The 22,995-nt window shown below is 35.7% G+C and overlaps 1 protein-coding gene across 2 annotated transcripts in view; it reads right to left on the minus strand.

The window, feature by feature from the left end:
- The window catches only part of dlgap5 (discs, large (Drosophila) homolog-associated protein 5), a 25,962-nt gene extending 3,869 nt beyond the window's left edge, over positions 1-22,093 (minus strand). Inside the window, exons 1-18 of one of the 2 annotated variants that reach the window (XM_087274933.1) lie at positions 21,966-22,093; positions 19,711-19,938; positions 19,457-19,638; positions 19,309-19,365; positions 18,103-18,136; positions 17,872-17,952; positions 17,429-17,506; positions 17,272-17,349; positions 17,075-17,103; positions 16,793-16,956; positions 11,926-12,156; positions 9,078-9,166; positions 8,519-8,679; positions 6,301-6,399; positions 5,981-6,212; positions 1,945-2,575; positions 1,807-1,855; positions 318-489 (exon numbers count right to left, since the gene is read on the minus strand). In XM_087274933.1, coding sequence (XP_087131059.1) covers positions 318-489; positions 1,807-1,855; positions 1,945-2,575; positions 5,981-6,212; positions 6,301-6,399; positions 8,519-8,679; positions 9,078-9,166; positions 11,926-12,156; positions 16,793-16,956; positions 17,075-17,103; positions 17,272-17,349; positions 17,429-17,506; positions 17,872-17,952; positions 18,103-18,136; positions 19,309-19,365; positions 19,457-19,638; positions 19,711-19,930 — 2,587 coding nt within the window. In that variant the 5' untranslated portion in view covers positions 19,931-19,938; positions 21,966-22,093. 2 annotated transcript variants of the gene reach the window in all.
- Between the last annotated feature and the right edge of the window lie 902 nt (positions 22,094-22,995).

Here is a 22,995-nt window from a genome sequence, read left to right on the forward strand (position 1 = left end):
AGTCCACCCAAAAAGTAAATTTACTAATCCTTGACTAACCTTGTTTTGTTGTTTTTGTTCTGTTGAAGATATTTTGAAGAATGTTGGAAATCGCTAACCACTGACATCATGAGTAGGAAAAAAATAATCCTATGCATGATACAGATTTCCAACATTCTTCAAAATAACTTTTGTTTAACAAAACACGGAAATTCAAACTGGTTTGGAACAAGTCAAAGATGAGCAAATTACCATTTTTGTCTGAACTACCCCTCATTTTTTTAGTTTTTGTATGCAGTTACACCCCATTATAATGTGATGTTAGGGACAACATGTACCTGTCGGAGATGCCAAGACATCCACAGGAGACTCGCCTGGCTGAGACACTGGACTCTCCATCTCAGCATCCATCACTCCAAGAGAAAATCTGTCAGCTGCAAGACTCTGTTCTGGAGACACGTCTCTCACCGATGGCAGCAGGTAACGCTCAAAGTCCAAACCAGTGGCACCCTGGGAAAAATACATCAGAACATGATCCTCACTAAGGAAAAGTTGCAAATTCTGCTGAATATGAATTTGCTTGATAAGACAGCCATAACCAGTAAATTGGTGATATTCAAAGTCAAACTCTACCATTTTTACTAACAAAAATATATTGCAAAACTCTTCAAATGTAAGCATTTATTTTTACTTATACATTACATTTTGCGTAGTTCCGTGTAAAAAAAGCATTTTCACTTTGAGAGTGAACACTACAATTAAGGTAAAAAACATCTTTAAAATACTACAGAATTTAACTAATAATGTATGTCAAGGTTTAAAACTAAGGATTTTTTCTACTGCCCCGATTTAACCAGTGGTTTAGATTTTTACTTGCCATTCCAAAATTTTCAATGACCCCACCAAAAAAAAAAAAAAGTTAATTTCTATTTCTTAGCCTCAAATATTAAATAATGTGTCACAAAATTATGTCTGTGAATCTAGAATTTAAATATTTAAAAAATGTTAACATATTTATCAGTAAAATATAGCAGTATGAAAAATGTGCAGGTATTTTATTGCAAAACAAAAAGTGACTGACTTAAAAGTGACGGCACACTATGCAAAACATCACTACATTTTTTTGTCGTGTTGCACCCATGTAAATGTTTCCACAATGTTCCCAATGTAGCGGTCATGTTGCCGTCTCCTCTCTGTACTGGATTTTACCAGGTTATGGAAAAAAAAAAGCTTACATCTAATTAGATAAGAGAAATAAAAAAGCAATATGGTTTTTACCATATTCACCACTAATTATATTATATTTACCACTTCACAGAAAATATACCTTTCAAGAACTTAAAAGCACAAATAGTTTCTCAATTCTAAGACTGTATGTGCATGCAATTGACAAATAGTCGCAAACAAATTAAAATTTTGTGCCAAGGCCGCACTGCCCTGATTGGGCCAGACACGATTGCGATAAGCGATAAGCAGAATGAACGTCCAAAATCACTCCCTGACATTAGAAAAACAGAAACCATTGAGTGTTTGAGCGCCACCATGTTGTGTTTTACTGTAATTTCAGCAGCTCAATGCATGTGAACAAACGTGGAAATCTCTACCAAAGGCATAGCAAAAATCAAAAAGTCCTTTTTTGGTCTTATTAAATAAAGCATTTTATCCTGCCATTTTGTGCATTGGTGTGCACACTCATACTGCTGCCATTTGTTTAGACAAGAGGCGATAAAAGTCGGATATAAGCACGAGTGAAAATCTTCCCAGTATGCCTTAATCCTGTCAGAAAGCACATTTGGTACCAGCATTTTGATTTGGTAGAAAAATCACCTCAGCATCTTGAGGTCCAGTCATTTCAACATCAGCACTGGTTGGAGAGCTGTACAAACAGTAAAAAAGGACAGTGTAAGATTACACAACACAAAAAAACCTGCATGATTCAGTACTTCAAATTCAAGTGCTCCATACCTACTGCATGCTGAAAGGACGAGCTCATTACTGAGAGCTGAAGAAGCGTTGAGATCTTTGGTTGGTGTGGAGGGCATCATTGCAGGAGAAGCAGGAGCACAGACGCTGGGTTCTGCTTCATGAAATGAGCACTGCGAAAGAGCATCTACACTAGCCGAGACATGCAAACTCTCCTCAGAAACCACATTATCTTCTGCTTGAGTAGAAGGACTGAGCATCGACTCTGGAATGCAGTCCTCAATCTGAGCTTCTGAACACTCAACAGGGGACTCGGACTGCCCTGCTGGACTGTTTTCTGCCTCGTTTCTGAAATCTGGTTGGGTTTGTTGGGTACAGGTGGAGCTGGAGTCAAACTGAGGTTGGCTGTTGGAGCAGAGATCTGTGTGTGGGGCTTGCATGTGGTCAGGGGTCATCTGAGGGGCTCTGGGTGACTCTGGCAAGGGCTCAGCAGAACGCAGAGGGGTAGAAATGGGTAATACTTCAGGCTCAAGGGGTCGAGGTGGTGTGGTGGACATGCAGGGTAGAGGAGAAGCGCGAGAGATGGCAGTAGATCTACACTGCCTGACTGGAGTGCTGAATTTAGTAACTGAGGGAGAAGAAACCACACCTCGACACGATCTTCTAACAGCAGCTGGGGAAGAGAAAATTATACAGGTCTAAATTATACACAGATAACATTTAGAGGAATGACAATAAGTGAAATGATCTGAAATGCGCTCTGAGTGAAGTGAGAGCTTGGTTATAGTGCATTCGCCACACGCTGCTAGTTCAATTTTGATTTCAATTCATTTGTATACGCTTGACATTAGAGCTCGCTGATAAGACAAAAACCTCATATCACAGCATAAATACTCTCCTATCATCATAATGTCTGGCATGATATACAACTCTTTCTGCAAATTCACTCAATTATTAGTGTTACATAGTGTATTATAATAGAATTAAATAAAACAGAGAAAAACAATTTATTTTTGACTTTTTAAAGTATACACTTTACTTAAACTCATTTATATGTGATTATTAAATTTTATTTAAAACTTCAGAGCAAATATTTGATTAAGAATGCTAAAATATAAATTAATATAAATCACAGGGTGAACATAAAATATTGCTAAATAAAAATAAAATCTAGACATGGTACTTTCAAGTTTGCAACGTTTTTACCATCCTGTCATTTGGCTTTCTGCATGCATCCCACATCCATTCAAAATAACTTTATATTTTATCATCTTCTTTATTTTTATACTGTCAGTTTATTTTTAAATGATAAATTGTGTATATGTTGTACAATTTAAAATGACTGAAGTGTGTATATACATACATACATACATACATACACATACATACACACACACACATGTTGTACAGTGACCTTTTCTTGAAAGGCGCTTTAAATAAAATATATTATTATTATTATCCCCATGGTGGCATGCAAGACTGTGATCAGCCACATTTTCAAAAATTATTACTATAAACCAGTGGTTCTCAATTCCGCCCATTTAGCCTTCCAAACCCTGCACATTTTGTATGTCTTCCTTTCTTAACACACCTGATTCAGATCACCAGCTCGTTAAACAGGGAATCCATGAACTGCTTCTTAGGTGTGTACCAAATTGCATACTTATGCACTATTCTACGCCAGTTTGTTGAATAAATAGTGCAAGTAACTTTAAAAAGAATAAGTGCACTTTAAATACCCGGATAATGCACTTATTCAACTGGTAAAATGAAGTGTGGAATGATGGACACTTCACACACTCAACGGCTGTTTTGCCCACATAGCAGAAGGGGCGGCGCTATCGGGCGCTCATGTTTGATTACTTTTTTATTTTGGATTGTAAAAGTAAAATTATCCTTCGAGAGCGATTATACCGCCTCCCGATGGTGAATGCAGTTATACTCACACCAGGGATTATTTGGTAGTTTGGTCATTTATTTCACTCATTTGGCCACTGGTAAACATCATCAGGGAGACGGTTTGAACTTCCGCTTAGTAAAAAAAACAGTGTTCTATTTGGGGAAAACACTACAAACATATACTATGCTATGTGTAAGTGCTTAAGTACATAATGCATAAGTGCATAGTATGCCATATAGGCCGCATTTACACTGCACTGTTCAAGTGACTCAATTCCGACTTTTTTCTCCTATGTGGCACAGATCGGATATAGCCCATGTACGTGTAAGCAGGAACAAATCACATGGATTCTGATTTACTCAAATCAGATTCAGGCCTTGCATATGTGGAAATTTATTCGATATGAATCAGATCTGTGCCATCGTGTCTGCAGTGTAAGCAGGTAGATCGGATTTTCACCCGTCAATGCGAGTTGCACATCATTAAAAACCATAGCGAATAATGTCAAGTCTGACACTTTCATTTCAGAACAAACTTCAGCACACACCTTAAATCTCATACACGAAAACTTAAACAGCTATATTGTCATATAGCTAACTAGTGCATACATCACATGCATATAAATCACGCCATGGACATTACATTAAGATGCCTAAAGGTTTAAAAAGCCTATATATCAAAAAAGCTGGACAAATAAAAACCTTTCTGTCATAAAAGCTGCGAACAGATTACATACAGGAATAGAGAGAAGAGAACTCTTTAATTATCAGCTGTTAGTCAGCACCCGTTTTTTCTTTCTTTCTGGTCATTGTGCCTTTGCCGTGTGCTGTGTAAATGCAGATGATCGGATACGAGTCACTTTTAAAAGATAATATAAGCAGGTCATCAAAAAAATCTAATACAGACACAAAATCAGAATTGACCATCAAGATCTTCAGTGTAAATGCAGCTATAGATAACACACCTGATTCAGATGATCAGCTCGTTAAACGAGATATCCACAAACTGATCCTTGTGGGTGAAATAAAGCCCTGCTCACACTGAGATTTCAGCCACAATCTAGTCATCTGAGATAAATAAGGTAAATCCTAAAAGATTCCTGAAATCCTAGGCTAAAATTTGTGGTCTTTGATCGTTGGTTTGACATGTTCACAGACAGCCGCTTAATGCCTACTGCGATCAGATTTTTCCTCCAATGAAGTTCTGGCAGTGTCAAAAGGATTCAGACACTTTCCTGCAGTGTGACAACAGCTGCGATGAGCGTCAATGCAAGAACTAATAGGAGCGCTGAATCTGATAACGCAATCCATGCGACAATTCAAATGACCGCAGGAAATGTCAAAACAGTTTTTTTTTTTTTCCCTGGTTTTATTATTGTGGCATGCGTTGTAATTTATTATTACTATTATTATTAATAATATTAATTAAAAAAACATGAATTAAAACGTTATGTTTTAAGGAATACTTTTGTTTTAGTTTTAATATATTTAAGCTAAATATTTAGGAAAATTTTTAAATGTAATGAGATGAAATTTGCCCAAAAATGAAAATTTGGACATGTTTGAATGACTTCCTTCTGTTAAACACAAAGCAAGCTATTTTGAAGAAAAGGAAACTGATAGCTATTGACTTTCATAGCTACTAATTTACAACAAACTCAAAAAAACATATTGCGTTTAACAAAAGAAAGAAACTCAAACAGATTTGAAACCACTTAAGTTTGATCAAACAGGTAAGTACATTATCATTTTTTGTAGAGCTATCCCTTTAATTTAGGTTCACTAAAATATAGAGAATTCCATATCAAAAGTATCGAGTTTGGTATCAATCAGTACTGAAATGTAAAAAATGTGAACAGCTGTGAAAATTTGTGAACTTCACATCCAATCACAGTCATTTCTGTTGAGCATGTGAACACAATTGCCAATCAGCGGTGTTTAAGTACACCCCCAAATGTTAGCGGGAAATGAACATTTTTAAAAATTCAGTAGCTATGGGATCCGAAATCCATACTTTTGACAACACTACTAGAACACAACAAATACATTTAATCTTTGGATTTCCACAAATGCCTCAGGTCATACTTTTCAGATGGATATTGGGAAGGCAGGGGAGGAAAAAAAAACAAATTAATAAACAAACTAACACTACTGACCGATTGATACTTTCCATTCTTACCTGGTGTCTTAACTGGGCTTTCCACCTGGAAGAAGCCGCCATGGAAGACAACAGACTGCACTGGAGCCACAGACACAGAGCTGGAGTCCTCCTGGGGTTTGTCTGAGGTCTCGGTGGCCTTCTGTTCAGCCTGCTTGGCTTTCATTGCAGCCTTTATAGCAGCCAGTCGACTCTTGGCTGCAGCATTGCCACCTCCACCTGCTGCGGCCTTCCCTGCTACAACAGGAGGCTTCTATAGGACAAGAGAACAGATATGAAAATTACACAACATTCCATTAAAACACAACGTTATTTAAAGATGGGGCTGAATAATAGTTTACTTTGACCACTCTTTTTTTAGTGACAGGTTTGACTTCCTCTTTCCAGTCCCTCGCCTCTGCTTCTTTCAGGGCACTGAATTTCTTGTTAACGTCTTCCACCTATAAAAAACAACAGCATTAAAGTCCATGCGAGATTAAAATGAAGTTTTCTAGATGTTAGCATCAGTATGCTATATCACACCAGACGCGAAAGAAGCATCAAGCACGAGTGATTAACATGTTGAGTCAATGCAAAGGTACGAATAGACATCCTGCAGCCATTCGCGCAACCTTAACCAATTAGGAGCTTGCTCTTATGGGGGCGTGATTATGACGTAGCACCTGTTGTTGGCGTCCCAGGGGGAAAACCCTCTTGCCAACACTGACAACAGTTCATCACACTGGGCTCAGCTCAGTCAGAAGCACAGCTGAATGCTTCCATCATCCAGGTTAAGGTTCTAGAGGAGTTTTTGAGCTCACAGAGCTGTGTGCACCTCTGATAGGATCTAGAGCCGTGGTCCCCAACCTTTTTCTAACTGCGGACCGGTCAACGCTTGACAATTGTACTGCGGACCGGGGGGTTGAAATAATAGTAATAATAATAAACGTGAATTCACTGTGTACTCATGTGGAGCTTTATTAGCACATTGCTCCAACATTACAATGCTATTATAACATTAGGAAGTAATAACTTTATTAACACATTGCTCCAAAAATATAACATATTATAACATCAAAAACTGTCCGTAACGCTTAATCAATAGGAGCCCTGAGCTTGTTTCTTTGCAACGAGATGGTCCCATCTGGGGGTAATGGCAGAAGGAAGATTGCCGGAAAGAGCACGTGCACGACTAGAACGTGCTGAAGTAAGACGTCTGCTTTAGCCAATCAAAACAGTCAGACGTATTCACGTCTGCGCAGTTTATGAGAATAAAAGCCTTTGAATATTTTTCCAGACACATTCAGCTGCTAGAAATTAGGCAGATAACGTTTATATGTTCATCTTAATGCCAAAGATGCTTATGATAAGCCGTTGTTTGTTTACCTTCAAGCTTTGCGTGTGCCCGTGAAACAGCCAGTGAGCGCCAGCACACACACATATCATGTACATCTCGACATGTGAAAGTGTTTCTGCCATGACTTTAATCCAGAACACCGGCAGAGTTGTTGTCTCGAACACTGTTTTAAGGCTGCCGTCATTTGCGATCTCCAGCAGTTGGTCTTTTTCTTGCACGGACATGATGGATTCAGTTGGTTTATTGACAAATGGGTCACGTATCCATTCCTTGGCCGTTTGTGGGTCCTTTGAGGTTGGGAAGTAGCGCTCAAACTCTTTTAACAGCAAAGACTGGTAATCGTGCACCAGTTTAGCGAGTGAGGGCGCAGGCTCAGTCTCACACAAAAAAATGTTTGAAACATGTGCAATATGCCTCTGTTCACGCCCCGTCCCCACAAATCCAGTTTGGCTTTAAATGCAGCTACTTTATCTGCCAACTTAAAGATAAATAATTCTTGTGCAGCCCGGTACTGATTGATCCACGGACCGGTACTGGTCTGCGGCCCGGGGGTTGGGGACCACTGATCTAGAGGACTCTGACAATGCTCCAAATTAATCAAGCTGTTTTTCAGCCTTCATAAAGCACATTATTTTCTCAATAAAATCCATGTTAGTCATTTAGCAACGAAGCTACCGTCACCGGGCAGACAAAAGCCCTGCCCATGACGCAAATCCGCATCTGTTCTGAAGAGAATTTGATGAGCAAATGAAGCAAGTAAACTCAAATTTTTACGTGCGAATAGCACAATTTGTCTATGCGTTACACATCTGGTGTGAACACAGCATTAAGGTTATCTATAATCTAGTGCTCCAAAACAGTGACAAAATCTGCATTAAAAAAGACAAACATTCAAAGTATGCAGTTTATCATTTCTATTCAAATGGCATGACCTAATTTTTTTGTTTCTCATCAAATTTTCTGACCAATCAAATGCTCTCCATTATCTGACATGTTCCACCCCCTCAAAGATGCTATTGCTTGAGCTCAACCACTCTATGATGAAACAAAATGCTACTGGATGCTTTAATTTAAAAAAGGGGAGAGGCTACTCTATTTCCCATCCTGTCTTCATGTTTCTGTTCAAATTACTTTACACATCCAACAAAAAAAGCACTTCACGGGACATTTAAGCAAGGTTTGACAATGATTTAAGCCTTTTATTAAAGTGAACCTCAACCCACCTGGAAGTACACCATGTCCCAGAAGCCCTGCAAGTCTGTGCAGGTTGTTATTTTCTCCCCGCGCTTAAAGTCGCAGTCATCCACGAGGCCATTAAACTGGCCAAAACGCTCTTTCATCAGCAGTCTGGCCTGACCAACAGCGGTGCGCATCCGATCTCGCACTGCATGGACAGAGAGAAATAGATTTCAACTGTGATAACAGGACTTTCTGGGTACCGGAAAAAAAATGTATGGATCTTGCTATTACGGTCATAGACTCCAGAGAAAGCAGCAACTTTTCTAATAATAAAAACAAATCAACAAATAATGCATGTAAAAATGTGAAATCAATTCCATAATTCCAGATTTTTAATTTGCATTCTTTTTAATTTATTCAGGGGTTCACACCATGTCAAATGCTACAAATTCACCAAAATGTAACTATGAAACGACAAAAACTTTGCATTTCTGTTCTGCCTCATTTAAACAAGCATAAACAAAAAAAAAAAAGAAAAGAAAAACAAAGACACGTTGTTGTTGAAATAAGGTTTGAAGTTGCAGGTCAAAACTGAAGACTTACTTTCCTCTGGTATAGAGGTGTCATCAAATCGTGACTCCCACAGCTCAGAGAGCCCAGTCAAACGCTCAGTCTCACTGGCCATCGCTGCCCTATTAAAAGCAAATTCAATCATGCCATTAATGTAAATTACAAATCTTTCAACTTATACAGACATTTTAAAAATTTCATTTATATATAAAAAAAATACTAATAAAAGGTCTTTTTAAGCATTTTAAACATCAGTTCAAATGATTTTTAAAATATTTAGGTGCATAACCATTGTTCGTGTTAACTGCTGTGCATATCTGTCAGATCAAATCAACCAACTAACACCTAGAAGCTGGAATTTCAGTCCCGTAAGAACAAATTACGTCCTAGTTCTATGAATTTTGGGGTTTTGAAGCAGAAACTGCATTGAGAATGTCACCCCACAAGATTTTAATTGGGTTGAGGTCAGGGGATTAATCTGGCTACTCCATTACCTCAATTGTTTTTGCCTGAAACCAAGATGTTCCTTACTAACACGTGTTTGAGGTTGCCAGCTTGTAATGCACCCATTTTAGGTACATTTACTCTTTAGCACATAATATTTTCAATTAAATAGAATTATTCAAACTGATCCATGACCACTAGTAAAGACAGATAAAACCAAAGCCACAGTATGATAAACATCACCAATCCATGATTTCTTCACTACCGTTCTTTGCAATGAATTGAACACCTGTGGGTTGTATGATGATGGTCAATGACCACTAGGTCCAAAAAGAACAATATTCTCTGCCTTGACAAATTTAACAAATTATGCATGCACAGAACATTTAGAATTTTATCATTATTCCAAAGTGCTTTATTGGGATTTCTTGCTCACAGCTGAGCTTCCATTAAATGACATCTGTCAGTTACAGTAATTGCAGGTCATTTAGACCATTTTTTTAGCTGTCTGGAAGTGATGATTGGCTGGATCTTTGACAATCAGACAATTTATTTATCCTTTTAATTACAGCTGCTTGTTTTTTTTTCCTGCACATTTCAGGTTTTTGTTTTATCATCATTCACCTAAAAATAAATTTACTCTCCCTCCACTTGTACCAAACCTGATTGAGTAGATACAGTTGAAGCCAGAATTATTAGCCCGCGGCCCCCCTTTGAATTTGTTTTTCTTTTTTTAAACATTTCCCAAATTATGTTTAACAGAGCAGGGAAATTTTTCTCAGTATGTCTGATAATATTTTTTCTTCCAGAGAAAGTCTTATTTGTTTTATTTTGGCAAGAATAAAAGCAGTTTTTAATTTCTTAAAAACCATTTTAAGGTCCAAAATAATTAGCCCCTTTAAGCTATATATTTTTATACTAGTCTACAGACAGGCCATCATTATACAATAACTTGCCTAATTACCCTAACATGGCAAAGATAAAATAAATCTGTTATTAGAAATGAGTTATTAAAACTATTATGTTTAGAAATGTGTTAAAAAAAAAACTCTGTAAAACGGAAATTGGGGAAAAAAATAAACAGGGGGCTAATAATTCGGGGGAGGGGGGTGGGTGGTATGTACAATGCAACTGTACATTTTAATAAGTGTGAAAACCGATAGACATAGACTTCTATAGCATTTGTACTTTCTACTATGGATTTAAATTTTTCAAAATATAATCTCCTGTGTTCAACAGAAAAAAGCTTCAGAAACACCTGAGTTTGAGTACAAAGTCAGTAAAGTTTTATGTTCGGATAAACTTACCCTTTAATAAAAGATGAATGGATAAATCCTCTCATTAAACTTAATACTGCTATTTCTTTGAATACCCCCTTCCCTTCCAACGCATTAGCCAATTATAAATAAATGAAAGTAGAGACTTGTCATGTGTGGACTACATCCACAAGTAAATCATTTGCAATGGACAAATGTCAGTAATGCGAATACCAGTGGTTCAAGAGGTATCAACTCTACATAATCACGCACCATTCAAATTCAACAAATAACTCTGATGCTGTATGCTGAATAAAAGCTTGTTTAATGCTCTTACAACTTAAGAAATAAATGTATAAAATGCAATAAATAATATATAAACCATGTACTATATGTCATCATATTTATTTAATATGCAATGTAACGAATTAAACTATTTTATGTTCATCAAAATCATTAGTAAACATTTACAAACACATTCTCTCATTCGTAGCTGTTTGGAAAATAATACTAGCGTTGTGTTAAATATTACAGATTTTGACTTATAATCGAAAATTCTTACTACTTTAAAACATTTTATAGCTTTTTTTGAGTGCATATTAATACTGTAAATTACATTTACTAATGATCTGCTAATGTTTATGCACTGTTAACAAAGTTCATTAGCAAACACTCACAAGCACCTTATCTGATTTTTATCTGCATCTCAATTTATTACCTAATAATTTATTAAGCATTACGTAATGTTTGTAATTTACTACAAATAAATGTTATCTCAAACAGGCCTGTCAAGATAAGTCATTTTTTTGTGCGATATTGTCATAGAAATTATTGCAACAAGTGATATTATTGTCGTTTTAAGACCAATTGATGCCTGTTCACATAATGATTTTACAGCAGGATTTACCTGGGCATAAACTCATTCAAAGCAAAAAAATTAATAAAGAAATACACACACGTAAATGTTTTTTTTTTGGCTTTAATGTTATTCGTACATCAATCCTTTTCTCGAAGTGGACTTCAGATTAGAAACAGAGAGTAGATTTCAAAACCGGTAGTAGTTTTGTTTATGTATTGCACGATAAGTCAATGTACTGACTATTGTAACAGGCCTAATTTTAAACATTACAATTAATAGATATGACTTCTTAGTATGTTGCAATAACAAAGATGTGCCTCACCTAAAATAGGCAACATCATGCTGAGGCTCCATGGGGGCAGATGAAGGTGATGGTGCTGCATCGGTGGATGGCTGAGGGAAAGATTGTGCTTGAAGAGGAGAGGACACTGACGGAGGACTGATGGGATGATCTGGCATATGGGCTGACACAGAAGGTGGAGGAGATGAGAATGACACAACAGGTTTTGGGGGAGAGGGGAAAGCAGGCTCCATGCTGACTTCTGAATTAAAACTGTAAAAGAAAATACGTATTTCAGACTAGTGTTGTAAAAAATTTCAATATATAAATATTTGAAAGAGATTCTGCATTCTCTACATGATCTTCAGTAGACACACTACGTGCACGAAAAAAAACAAAGCATAAAGATACCCGTCTTTAAAACACAGTCAGTTAGGTCTGAAGTAAAGTAATTGTTTGAGAATTTTTTCAAAGTAACAGCAGCCGAATGAAACCTGTTGTTGTTATGGACAAAATAAAAGTTACACCTGTCTGAGGAATGTAAAACACTATTTACTTCTGTATATTTGTCCTTTTGTATCAGTGTTGTTAGTTATAATTTGCTTCTTTATTACTTACTGCTTAAGTGCCTTTCGATACATTTCTTATTTAAAGCTGGATTCTTCTGTATTGTCATTGTGTACCAAGAAGAAAATTTGCTGGCGTACCATGGCTGAAGCAGGCGCAATGATATTGTGTCACACTGTTACATAGCTACCTAGCTGGGGACTATCTTCAGGGGCTGAGTAATATCAACATAATATCAATAATGCTGCAGCAATAATAAATTTTCTGTCAGTCTTGGTACATGTACCAACAGAAAAATGTTTAAATAAAAAAATTTAAAAAAGAGATGCTAATAGTGCTAATCTCATTCATTATTTTATGCTAAGCTAAGTGTGCTCCCACCAGACCCAAATATAGGCTGAATGGATTCAAAACTGGTAAATCTCAAACATTTAAATCTAGGGGACTTGTAAAATGAGGCTACTTCAAAAAAAAGCAGTGTTCGTTTAGATCAGGCGTATCCAAACTACGGCCGCGGCCCGCAATCAGTTTTGTGGCGGCCCGCGAGGCTTTTTATAAATATCAATAGAATCTGGCCCACTATAAAAATGAACGTAATTCAATAAATAACCACCGGGTGTCGCTATTACATGCATTCAATTAAGCAGCAGTTCTTATTATGATCTATCTATCTATCTATCTATCTATACACAGTTGAAGTCTGAATTATTAGCCCCTCTTTGATTTATTTCTTCTTTTTTAAATATTTCCCAAATTATGTTTAACAGAGCAAGGACATTTTTACCGTATGTCTGATAATATTTTTTCTTTTGGAGAAAGACTTTTGTTTTATTTCGGCTTGAATAAAAAGCGGTTTAAATTTTTTTATGAACCATTTTAAGGTCATAATTATTAGCCCAGGGTATCTGCACATTTTTTAACAGGAAATTTAAGACCTTTTAAGACCTTTTTAAGTCCTCTAAAATGAAAATTTAAGACTTTACCTAAAAAAAAAAAATAAAAAAAACAGGAAAATGTTCAGTGTGTCAACACAGAATGATGTTTTGAAGTATGGCGGCAAATCTATGGCGGCAAATCAATGCCAATATAAATCGAGCGCAGCGATGATGTTTGCGCGCGAGGAGAAGTGAACCGTGAGCAGATTACTTGGTTGACTTGGTTTACTTGTTATCTCTAATGCTATTGGCTACTCTGCCTTTCCGGAAGTTAGCCGGGATTGGACGCAGGTTAAAAGATCACGCCGTTAAATATATATACAATTTGCAAGTCATAATCATAAGAAACTTTCTGAGAACTTTATGAGGATTCAATCTCGAGAAACAGTCAAATAATAAAAATTAATCTTCTAAAATAATGACTTGCATTCTTGTAACATGACTTTCTGAACCCATTTGATTTGTCCCGTGCAGCACTTGTCTGGTTTGTTGTATTTTACTTCATTATTAACCACAACAGCAGAGCTCATTATTACACTTGGGCATGATCTTTCTAGGAAATATTGTCTTCAGAAGAGTTTATTTGCGTTTTAGATCTTTCCATACAATGCATACTATATGTGCAGTGCAGCTTTGTATATTATTATAATTGTTAACATTGTTTGTAATATAGATCAGTGTAAAATATATATATCTATATATTATATATATTTTTCAATCTAATTTTTAGTTAATGATTGATTAACCTGCATATAAAGACTTCAATCAAAAATGATTAGCCCAATCAAACATAAAAAATACAGTGACAGACATTCAGATGGGTGTTTATCGCCACCTATTGAGCAACAATTTAATTTCTACAGTCTTCGTTTGGCTTTACTCACTATCCATTACATCATTCCACTTCAGAGGCATACAAATACCACTTTCTATAGGACAGGCCCACATCTTAAAGGTCACATATGCAGTTGAAGTCAAAATTAGTAGCCCACTTTTTTCTTGTTTTATTTCGGCTAGAATAAAAGCAGTTTTTAATTTTTTAAAACCCATTTTAAGGTCAATATTATTACCCTCTTTAAGCTATTTATTTTTTTCGAAAGTCTACAGAACAAACTATCATTATACAATAACTTGCCCAATTACCCTAAGCTGCCTAGTTAACCAAGTGAAGCCTTTAAATGTCACTTTAAGCTGTATAGAAGTGTCTTGAAAAATATCTAGTCAAATATTATTTACTGTCATCATGGCAAAGATAAAATACATCAGTTATTAGAAATGAGTTATTTAAACTATTATGTTTAGAAATGTGTTAAAAAATATTCTCTCCGTTGAATAAAAATTAGGATAAAAATAAACAGGGGGCTATTAATTCAGGCGGGCTAATAATTCTGACTTTAACTGTATAGTGGAATAACAGACTAATGGCAATATATTTACTATAAACCTTTGTACTTTATGCACTGCATGCATGTCTAGCCTATTTTGTATACTATTGTCCATCCAATTTATTCTGACTTGTTCTTCATAGAAAATGAGTCAAGGACAATGAGTCTTAGAAAAAAAAATGATTTTTATAAATTTGAACACGTTTGGTTTGAGTTCAGTTTAAATGTAGGTGCTAAACTTCATCAAATGGTTCAAAACACACATTTAAAGTCTGAATTATTCGTCCTGAATTATTAGCCCATGTATATTTTCCCCAATTTCTGTTTAATGGAGAGAACTTTTGCCACATGGTATAACTCTCTCTTTCTCTCCCAAGTAATAAAGTTTGTTACAAGAATATATCTCATTATTTTGATATGTCATTATATCACTTGGTCATGATGGTACGAATAGGCATAATTATGAGATTAATTATTACAAGAAATATATCATTATTGAAAGTAAGTTCATTCACCTATTATTACTGAGAAAGTAAGTCTATTAGTTTCACATTGTGACATTATGATAAGATATCCTATATATCTTTATTTAACAGGGAAACTAGCTTACCTGCGTCCAATCCCGGCTAACTTCTGGAAAGGTAGAGTAGCCAATAGCGTTAGAGATAACAAGTACACCAAGTCTCGCCCTAGGACTGACAAAAATTCAAAATGTTTCGCGCGAGCAGAGAGAAGAACCAGCGAGCGTGCGGAGAGAACTGATCGCGCGCGCGCTGTAGGCGGGACTTGTTTTCTCGCGCTGGATCAGTTGAGCGCGCGCGTGAAGATCCCCTGTTCCCTCGCGAGCTGTAGTTTTCTTGCGTGTAGACCTGGCTGTAATCTGCTCACGGTTCACTTCTCCTCGCACGCAAACATCACCGCTGCGCTCGATTAATATTGGCATTGATTTGCCGCCATAAGACGAGTCGGACATGATATTTAAGATCCCACATGAAATTTAAGACCTCCTTATGGAAAATTACAGAATTCAAGACATTTTCAGACCTTAAAAATCAAAAATTTTATTTAAGACATTAAGACTTTTTAAGGACCCGCGGGGACCCTGTAGCCCTTTTAGTCTTCAAAACAAACCATTGTTATAAAATAACTTGCCTAATTACCTTAACTTAACTAGTTAACTTGATTAACCTAGTTGAGCCTTTAAATGTCACTTTAAGCTGTATTAAAGTGTCTTAAAAATATCTAGTCAAATATTATTTACGGTCATCATGGCAAAGATAAAATAAATCAGTTATTAGAAATAAGTTACTAAAACTAATATGTTTAGAAATGTGTGGAAAAAAATCTTCTCTCCGTTAAACAGAAATTGGGGAAAAAATAAACTGGGGCTAATAATTTAGGGGGGCTAACAATTCTGACTTCAACTGTATATATATATATATATATATATATATATATATATATATATATATATATATATATATATATATATATATATATATATATATACACACACACACACACGTGTCTGTGTGATGTATGTAAAATTTGGCCCGCGACAACGTTTGTTTTTTTGCATCTGGCCCTCGGCCCAAAAAGTTTGGACACCCCTGGTTTAGATTATGTAATTTTTATCAATGCTGTGGAAATATTTTGTGACAACACTATTTCAGACTGACCAAGAGTTTTAGCACTTTGATTATTCAGTTACTCTTAACAATTAGGTTTCATTATGTAATGCATTTACTAACATAAAGAATACTAGTACAGCATTTATTAATCACAGTTCAACATTAACTAATGCATTATTCAAATTCAAATGAACATTTGTTAACATTAGTTTATGCATTAGTTTATGTTAAATTAACAATGAACAACTTTTTCACATTTAACTTAAATTAATTTAACATTAACTTAAATGTATCATTGTTTGTTCATGTTAGTAATCGCATTAACTAACATGAACTAAAGCAAACTGATTGTAAAGTATTACTGATTATTCTAATAAAGTCTAAAAGGTACCTTGGTGAGAGGAAGGCATTGGCTGAAGATGGAGAGAGCGGCACAGGCTCAAATGACCTCAGACCAACAGGAGGCTGGAACACAAATCCCTGAGGAGCAAACGACGCAGGAGCAGCTTTGGGTTCCTCTACCTTATCAACTGCAGTGTCCTTTATCTCAGCAGGCTATAAAATATCCACAAAATAATTAACAATTTTCCAGACAGAACAAAAAACACACACACACACACACACACACACACACACACACACACACACACACACACACACACACACACCTCACCTTATTTTCAACATTCGCCTTCATGTTGCCTGTGTGAGATAATGATATCTACAGATTAATGACACGTATTAAAAAATATCTAATAGTACTGAAATTATGTAATTTAATGCTCTGCTGAGCAATGTTGTGCAATATAAGGAACCTTGTACATTTTTCAGAAAATGTATAAAATCGTGAGACAACTCAAGCCTCATTACCTTGTATGACTTTCCCTCTGCCTGAAGAGGGCGCTGCAGGATATTTAACAGCTGATCTTGTTTTGGGACCTCTTGTATCTAAAAAGCACATACAGAAAGTGACTACACACAGGCCCTGAGAGAAGCCCAAAATGTAAAACATCACAAAAAAGCTCACCAGCAACTGGTTTAACCACAGCTTCTGGTGCTGTTTTAGCAGCTGATCGTGTGGTTTGAGCTCTTACTGGTGGTTCAGCTGTACAAAAAAAAAAAAAAAAAAACAGCAGTATTACACAAAATGGGCTTTTAATTACGTGTAAACTGTTAATCAAAAGTCATTATGTGCATATAAATCTAAAAGTATGCAATACTATTTTGAAGCATTTAATTCTAATTGTTTATGTTTTTTATGAATAAGGTTCTAAAAATTATACAAATTTTACTTATTCAACATTAAAAGTTGTAATACTTTAATATTTATTTAGTCAAAAATATTGCTTTACTGTATTTCTGTATAAATTCACCTTGGATATTTCTCAAACAGTGTCTCAAAATCGAAGTAGCGAAGTAGCACCACAGCAGAATGAACTAACTTTTCCTAAAACTGAGTGAGTAATTTACCTGTAGTTGCTCTGGTTTTGGTTGAAGTCAGAGGTTTTCGGTTGTCCTTAGCTGGAGCCCTGGCAGTTGATAAGGTCTCAACTGTACAAACAAAATGTATTAAAATGTCTTCAAAAATATGCACATATTACAAAACACTTGAAATACTGTAGTTAAATGATATTAGTTTAACTAATTACAATGCATTGCATTTGGTGATACAAAAACCCAAGTTTAACAAGCACGACAAACCTTTTTTTGGAACAGCATGTCTTTCAACTGCAAGCTAAAAAAAAAAACAGACAGATTTTGAAATCGTGGCTAAAACAGATACAGCACATACTGCATACATCAATAGAAATGTACACTCATCATGTATTTGTGTATTACATTATGACAAAATAACATGAGACAAAATCATGCTTTCATACAGTGCTGAAAAGTTGTTCATTCTCACCAACATTTTGTTTGATTAAAACACATTTAAGAGCACCTATTTTACCCCTTTTTCAAGATTTAGGATATGTCTTAAAGTCTCATGTCTTTTGTATCTCCAGAAGGTGTCTTTAAAGTTTCAGCTCAAAACACCCATCAGAATTTTTATTGTACCTTGGAGTATATTGGAAATGTAAGCTGTTTTGACTTTGTTTTTGTTGCCTGTGCCTTTACTGCAAATGAGCTGGCTCTCCTCTTCCACCATTCCCACCTGCATGTCAGAGCCACAGAAATCGCTGACTATTTCTATTACAGGTGTAGATTCTCCTGCTGCGTCATGCATAAGCAGCACAGTGACAGACAAGAATGAAGCAGATCTCCCTTACTACAGTAAGAATGAAAGTACAGAACTTGACAGGATACAGGTTAATTTACACTGCATTTAGACATTCGTTATGTTAAATGTACAAAATAAACCTTATTTAATTTCATGAACCAGGATCAAAGCATCGTCTTTTATAATTGTACTGACATGTGACTGTGGTGAAGAATTAAGAAGCGATTTTTATTACAAACATGCACTGTTTTAGAAACGTTTTAAACTTGTAAAACTCATTCTTGAGGGGCTGCTGATCACAGAGAGCTAAAGAAATTGTTTAATCCCGGTTACTTTCACGTCCTGTCTTGTGGATTTGATTATACACGTTACTATGATGTTAATACATGGCTGTCAATCAATTCGGTGGGCGCAGAAACCGCACTCCTAAGTCACATTGAGGTGGGCCTTAAAATAGGAGGGATTTGGATCCTATTTTAACGTTTAAAAAAAAGAGACTCATCTATAACTCCAGTATGACTGTGGACACACTATACCTACACATAGTTTAGTCCAAACTGCTTACAAAAGATGATTTTTATCATAGGTACCTTTTAGAACAGTAGTATAACTTAACAATTTTAATATATTTTAGAACCATTTATTTCTGCGATGTCAGGCTTGACTATTTACATTTTAAATGATACCTTTTGATTCTGCACCATCGATCGGGTCATTCGTGTAGACTGATTCATTTCTGTGGTCTGTCATGAAGAAAAAAGTAAGATTTGAAAATTTGGTACAATTCAATCAAATTTGAGACTGGCCAGTCAAACGGTTTTCCTCATCACTCACCTTAGCTCTGCCTGGTGCAGCAGTGTTTGAAGGCAGATACCCGAGTGGTTGTGGCTTATACAGGCCCACCTTGAACACACCTTTCTTCTCTTTCTCCCTCTTTTCTTTTTCCTTTTGCAAAATCTTGTTTTCTTTGTATCGAGCAAGCATCTTCTTCCTTTCCTCAGCTGCATCACTGGAATCTAAGTAATTGTAATTGTTTAAAAATAATGCAGTGCCAAAATACAATCAAATGATAAAAATAAGATATTAACCACTGGCTGTCTTTGTTTTGGGTGCTTTGTCTTGAGTAGCCATGAGGGTGGAAGTATCCATCGAGAGGTCGATCTCCGGCAACCTGTCAAGGTGTCTGCGCATGTTTTGGATCTTTTCTCGGTTCTCTTTCTGGGATTGCGAACGGCGTCTGGACATCTTCAGCCGGATCATAGATGTACTGCTGTCCCGCTTGTACAGATGTGCGAAACGAGACTCCATCCTGCAATCTATTTTACAACAAGAACTATTACGGTTGTTTTCTTGCCTTAAGGCCCCACAGTAGGGCTGAATGATATTGGAAAAATCTGACATTGCCATATTTTGTTTTGCTGCATGATAAATATTTTGATATGCATATAAATTCACTAGATAATTTAATTTATTTTTAAAAAATAAATAATATTCATATAAATAACACAAAAACTTATGAAAATTAAAACCACATCTTAAGAACACAAAAATATTACAACCATAAAACGATGTATGATTGCATTTAAGTTCATACGAAAATTTTGAAGGAAATAAATTGCAAATTAAAAAATATATTAAAACATTTATATTAATTAGCCACTAATTCATTAAAAATCTAAATAGGTATGAACTGGCATGAGAGTGTGTTGGAAGGTCTGTTTAAGCTGATATGCACCTCTAGGTAGTGTCGGTTTAATAAATTAAACAACATTTTGTCATTTTAAAATTGTACATCAGTATTGGTATAGTGTTCTTTTTTGAAATTTTGATTGATATGCTGGGTGAAGCAGTGGCACAGTAGGTAGTAATGCCCCCTCACAGCAAGAAGGTCGCTGGTTCGACATTCGGCTCAGTTGGCGTTTCTGTGTAGAGTTTGCATGTTCTCCCTGCGTTTGCGTGGGTTTCCTCCGAGTGGTCCGGTTTCCCCCACAGTCCAGAGACATGCGGGACAGGTGAATTGGGTAGGCTAAATTGTCTGTAGTGTATGAGTGTGTCTGTGAATGTGTGTGTGGATATTTCCCAGAGATAGGTTGTGGCTGGAAGGGCATCCGGTGCGTAAAAACTTGCTGGATAAATTGGTGGTTCATTGCCCTGTGGCGACCGCAGATTAATCAAGGGACTAAGCCGACAAGAAAATAAATGAATGAATAATTTGCCTAGTTTTAAAACTTTTAGGGATCCCACTGCAAGTCAGCAGATGCCCTAGCTGAGAACCAATTGTGTATTATCTAATGCAGCAAGTTCTAAATTATGGGTCATCATGACTCATGAATGCAGGCAAACGCAGAAATCCGCAGATTTTTGGCCTATCATTAAGTCTATAATTTACTTGTGCAAATGTGTGTAAATATTTATTCAGTTTTTTTTTATTAATTTCAGTAATATCATTGACTAACATGAAAGTGTTAATTTGATTAATTTACAAAAAAGTTTGAGAAGTAATATTTTCGGTCTTTTAGTAGATATATAAGAGACTTGCTTTGTTTACCAAATAAGTGGACCTAGATGGATTTGCATTGTACACATTAACTAAGTTAATAGTATATTATTTTTTTGCAAAAATTTATTATTTTTTTACAAAATTCTGCACTGAAATAGCAAAAATGTCTGCAGATTCTACTCATGACCCTCAGTTAGTTTGTATGACAGGTGTATTTGTTTTTTTTTGAGTAAAAAAATGCGGTACAATGATCTAATTTTCCATAGTTATAACAACTCATCAACAACTACACTTATCAGCATTTACATATGCTTTACAAGCTTTCATATCTTTATCTTTGACATCAAAGACTGTCCATCACATTTTTATTGATTTTAAAGTGCCAATAAAGCTTACGGGTTTTCCACTAAGCTTTTTGCTGACCTAGAGTTAATGTTAACGTAAAGGTTGTTAACGTGTAACGTTATAGCTTTTAACTCCACATATTTTTTTATTTTTAGCGTTTTTGGTTTGTTTAGTCCAAAACAAAATAAACACATGGTAAAGTTAAAGCAGTAGGATGGTAACGATATCCGACAAACAGACATCTTCATTTCTTGCAGGAAGTCTTTGTTGATATCGCTTTTGAAACAAAAGATGTCCGCTCACAGTTTTATATAACTTTTCTTTTATCTTTTTTGAATCAACAAAGCAACAACAAGATCATAATTCCCCTAGCTGTTGTTAACTCACTTACAGCAAACAAGACGTTTGCATGTTCGAAACGTGAGCACAATAATAATGTTCGCCAATCTAAAGCTATACATATGTACTCAGAACAAAATAGTATGAAAAATGTCAAACCTTTTGGTTAAGGTGTGTTTCCAGGAGTCCAAAAAACAAATGCTACACTTAACAGACTTATTAATTTTAATAATACCGATGTTCTGTAAACAAACGTTTAACTATCCTAAGCGTACAGCAAGCAAGATGGCGGGCACGTTTTGAAAAATGAATACAGCCCTTCTGATTGGTTGCTCCGCTACATCGAAACCTACGTTGGTAGGTTAGATTTGGATGACGGGCTATGCAACGCCCTTTGGATGTTCGGTTCCGTTTTCTTTTGGAGTCCACTCTGATTGTCGATTCCTAGATCTGGAGTTAATGGAATCGACTCATCAATTCTATTTACCAAAATAGCGCAAGGATTAAACATATCACCATTTCGCAATTTATACAATGCCAGTCGTGTCAAAGTAGCTGCACATCGTGTTGGTTGTCCTCTGCCCAGACAAAACCAGCAGTTTAAATCTAGGCTAAAGTCAAAATCTGATTCAGAAAGAGCTTTATTGTGGGGGGAGCCATTCTCAATGACAATGTCCAGAATTTGCCCCCTAGTAGTCCCATTTTTGACAGTATGCCATCATTAATTTTGAAAATACGCGACAGAAGAAGGGTTTAAGAAAAATTAAATTTTTAATTTTTCAAATGGACAAATTCTGACTGAGAATTATGTTTATTAAATGATGCATGATAATAAAATTGTCATTTTACAATAAGTATTTTTTCATACTTCTTTATTCAAAATAAATAAGCTGATCCAGCAAAGATTAGTGCATAAAATATTTCTAAAAAGCAGTATTTGAACTTCAGAATTTTATAGAAATAACACATTTAAAATAAAATAACTGCAAAAGAATATTTTAATATATTTTAATTGTCTATTTTAGCTTAATGGATAACATGCATGTGCATTGCCTCAACATTTTTTAAATGATCTAGAACATGGCATTACCAAATCTTGGAGACAGAGTTTAAACATCTGTTTATAACTGAAATATTTCATGAAAAGAACAAGTGTAACAGTTAATTAACACAAATGAGAAATAAAATA

This window comes from Danio rerio, chromosome 12 (genome assembly GCF_052040795.2).
Source record: "Danio rerio strain M-AB ecotype USA chromosome 12, GRCz13ab, whole genome shotgun sequence".
NCBI classification, from domain to species: Eukaryota; Metazoa; Chordata; class Actinopteri; order Cypriniformes; family Danionidae; genus Danio; species Danio rerio.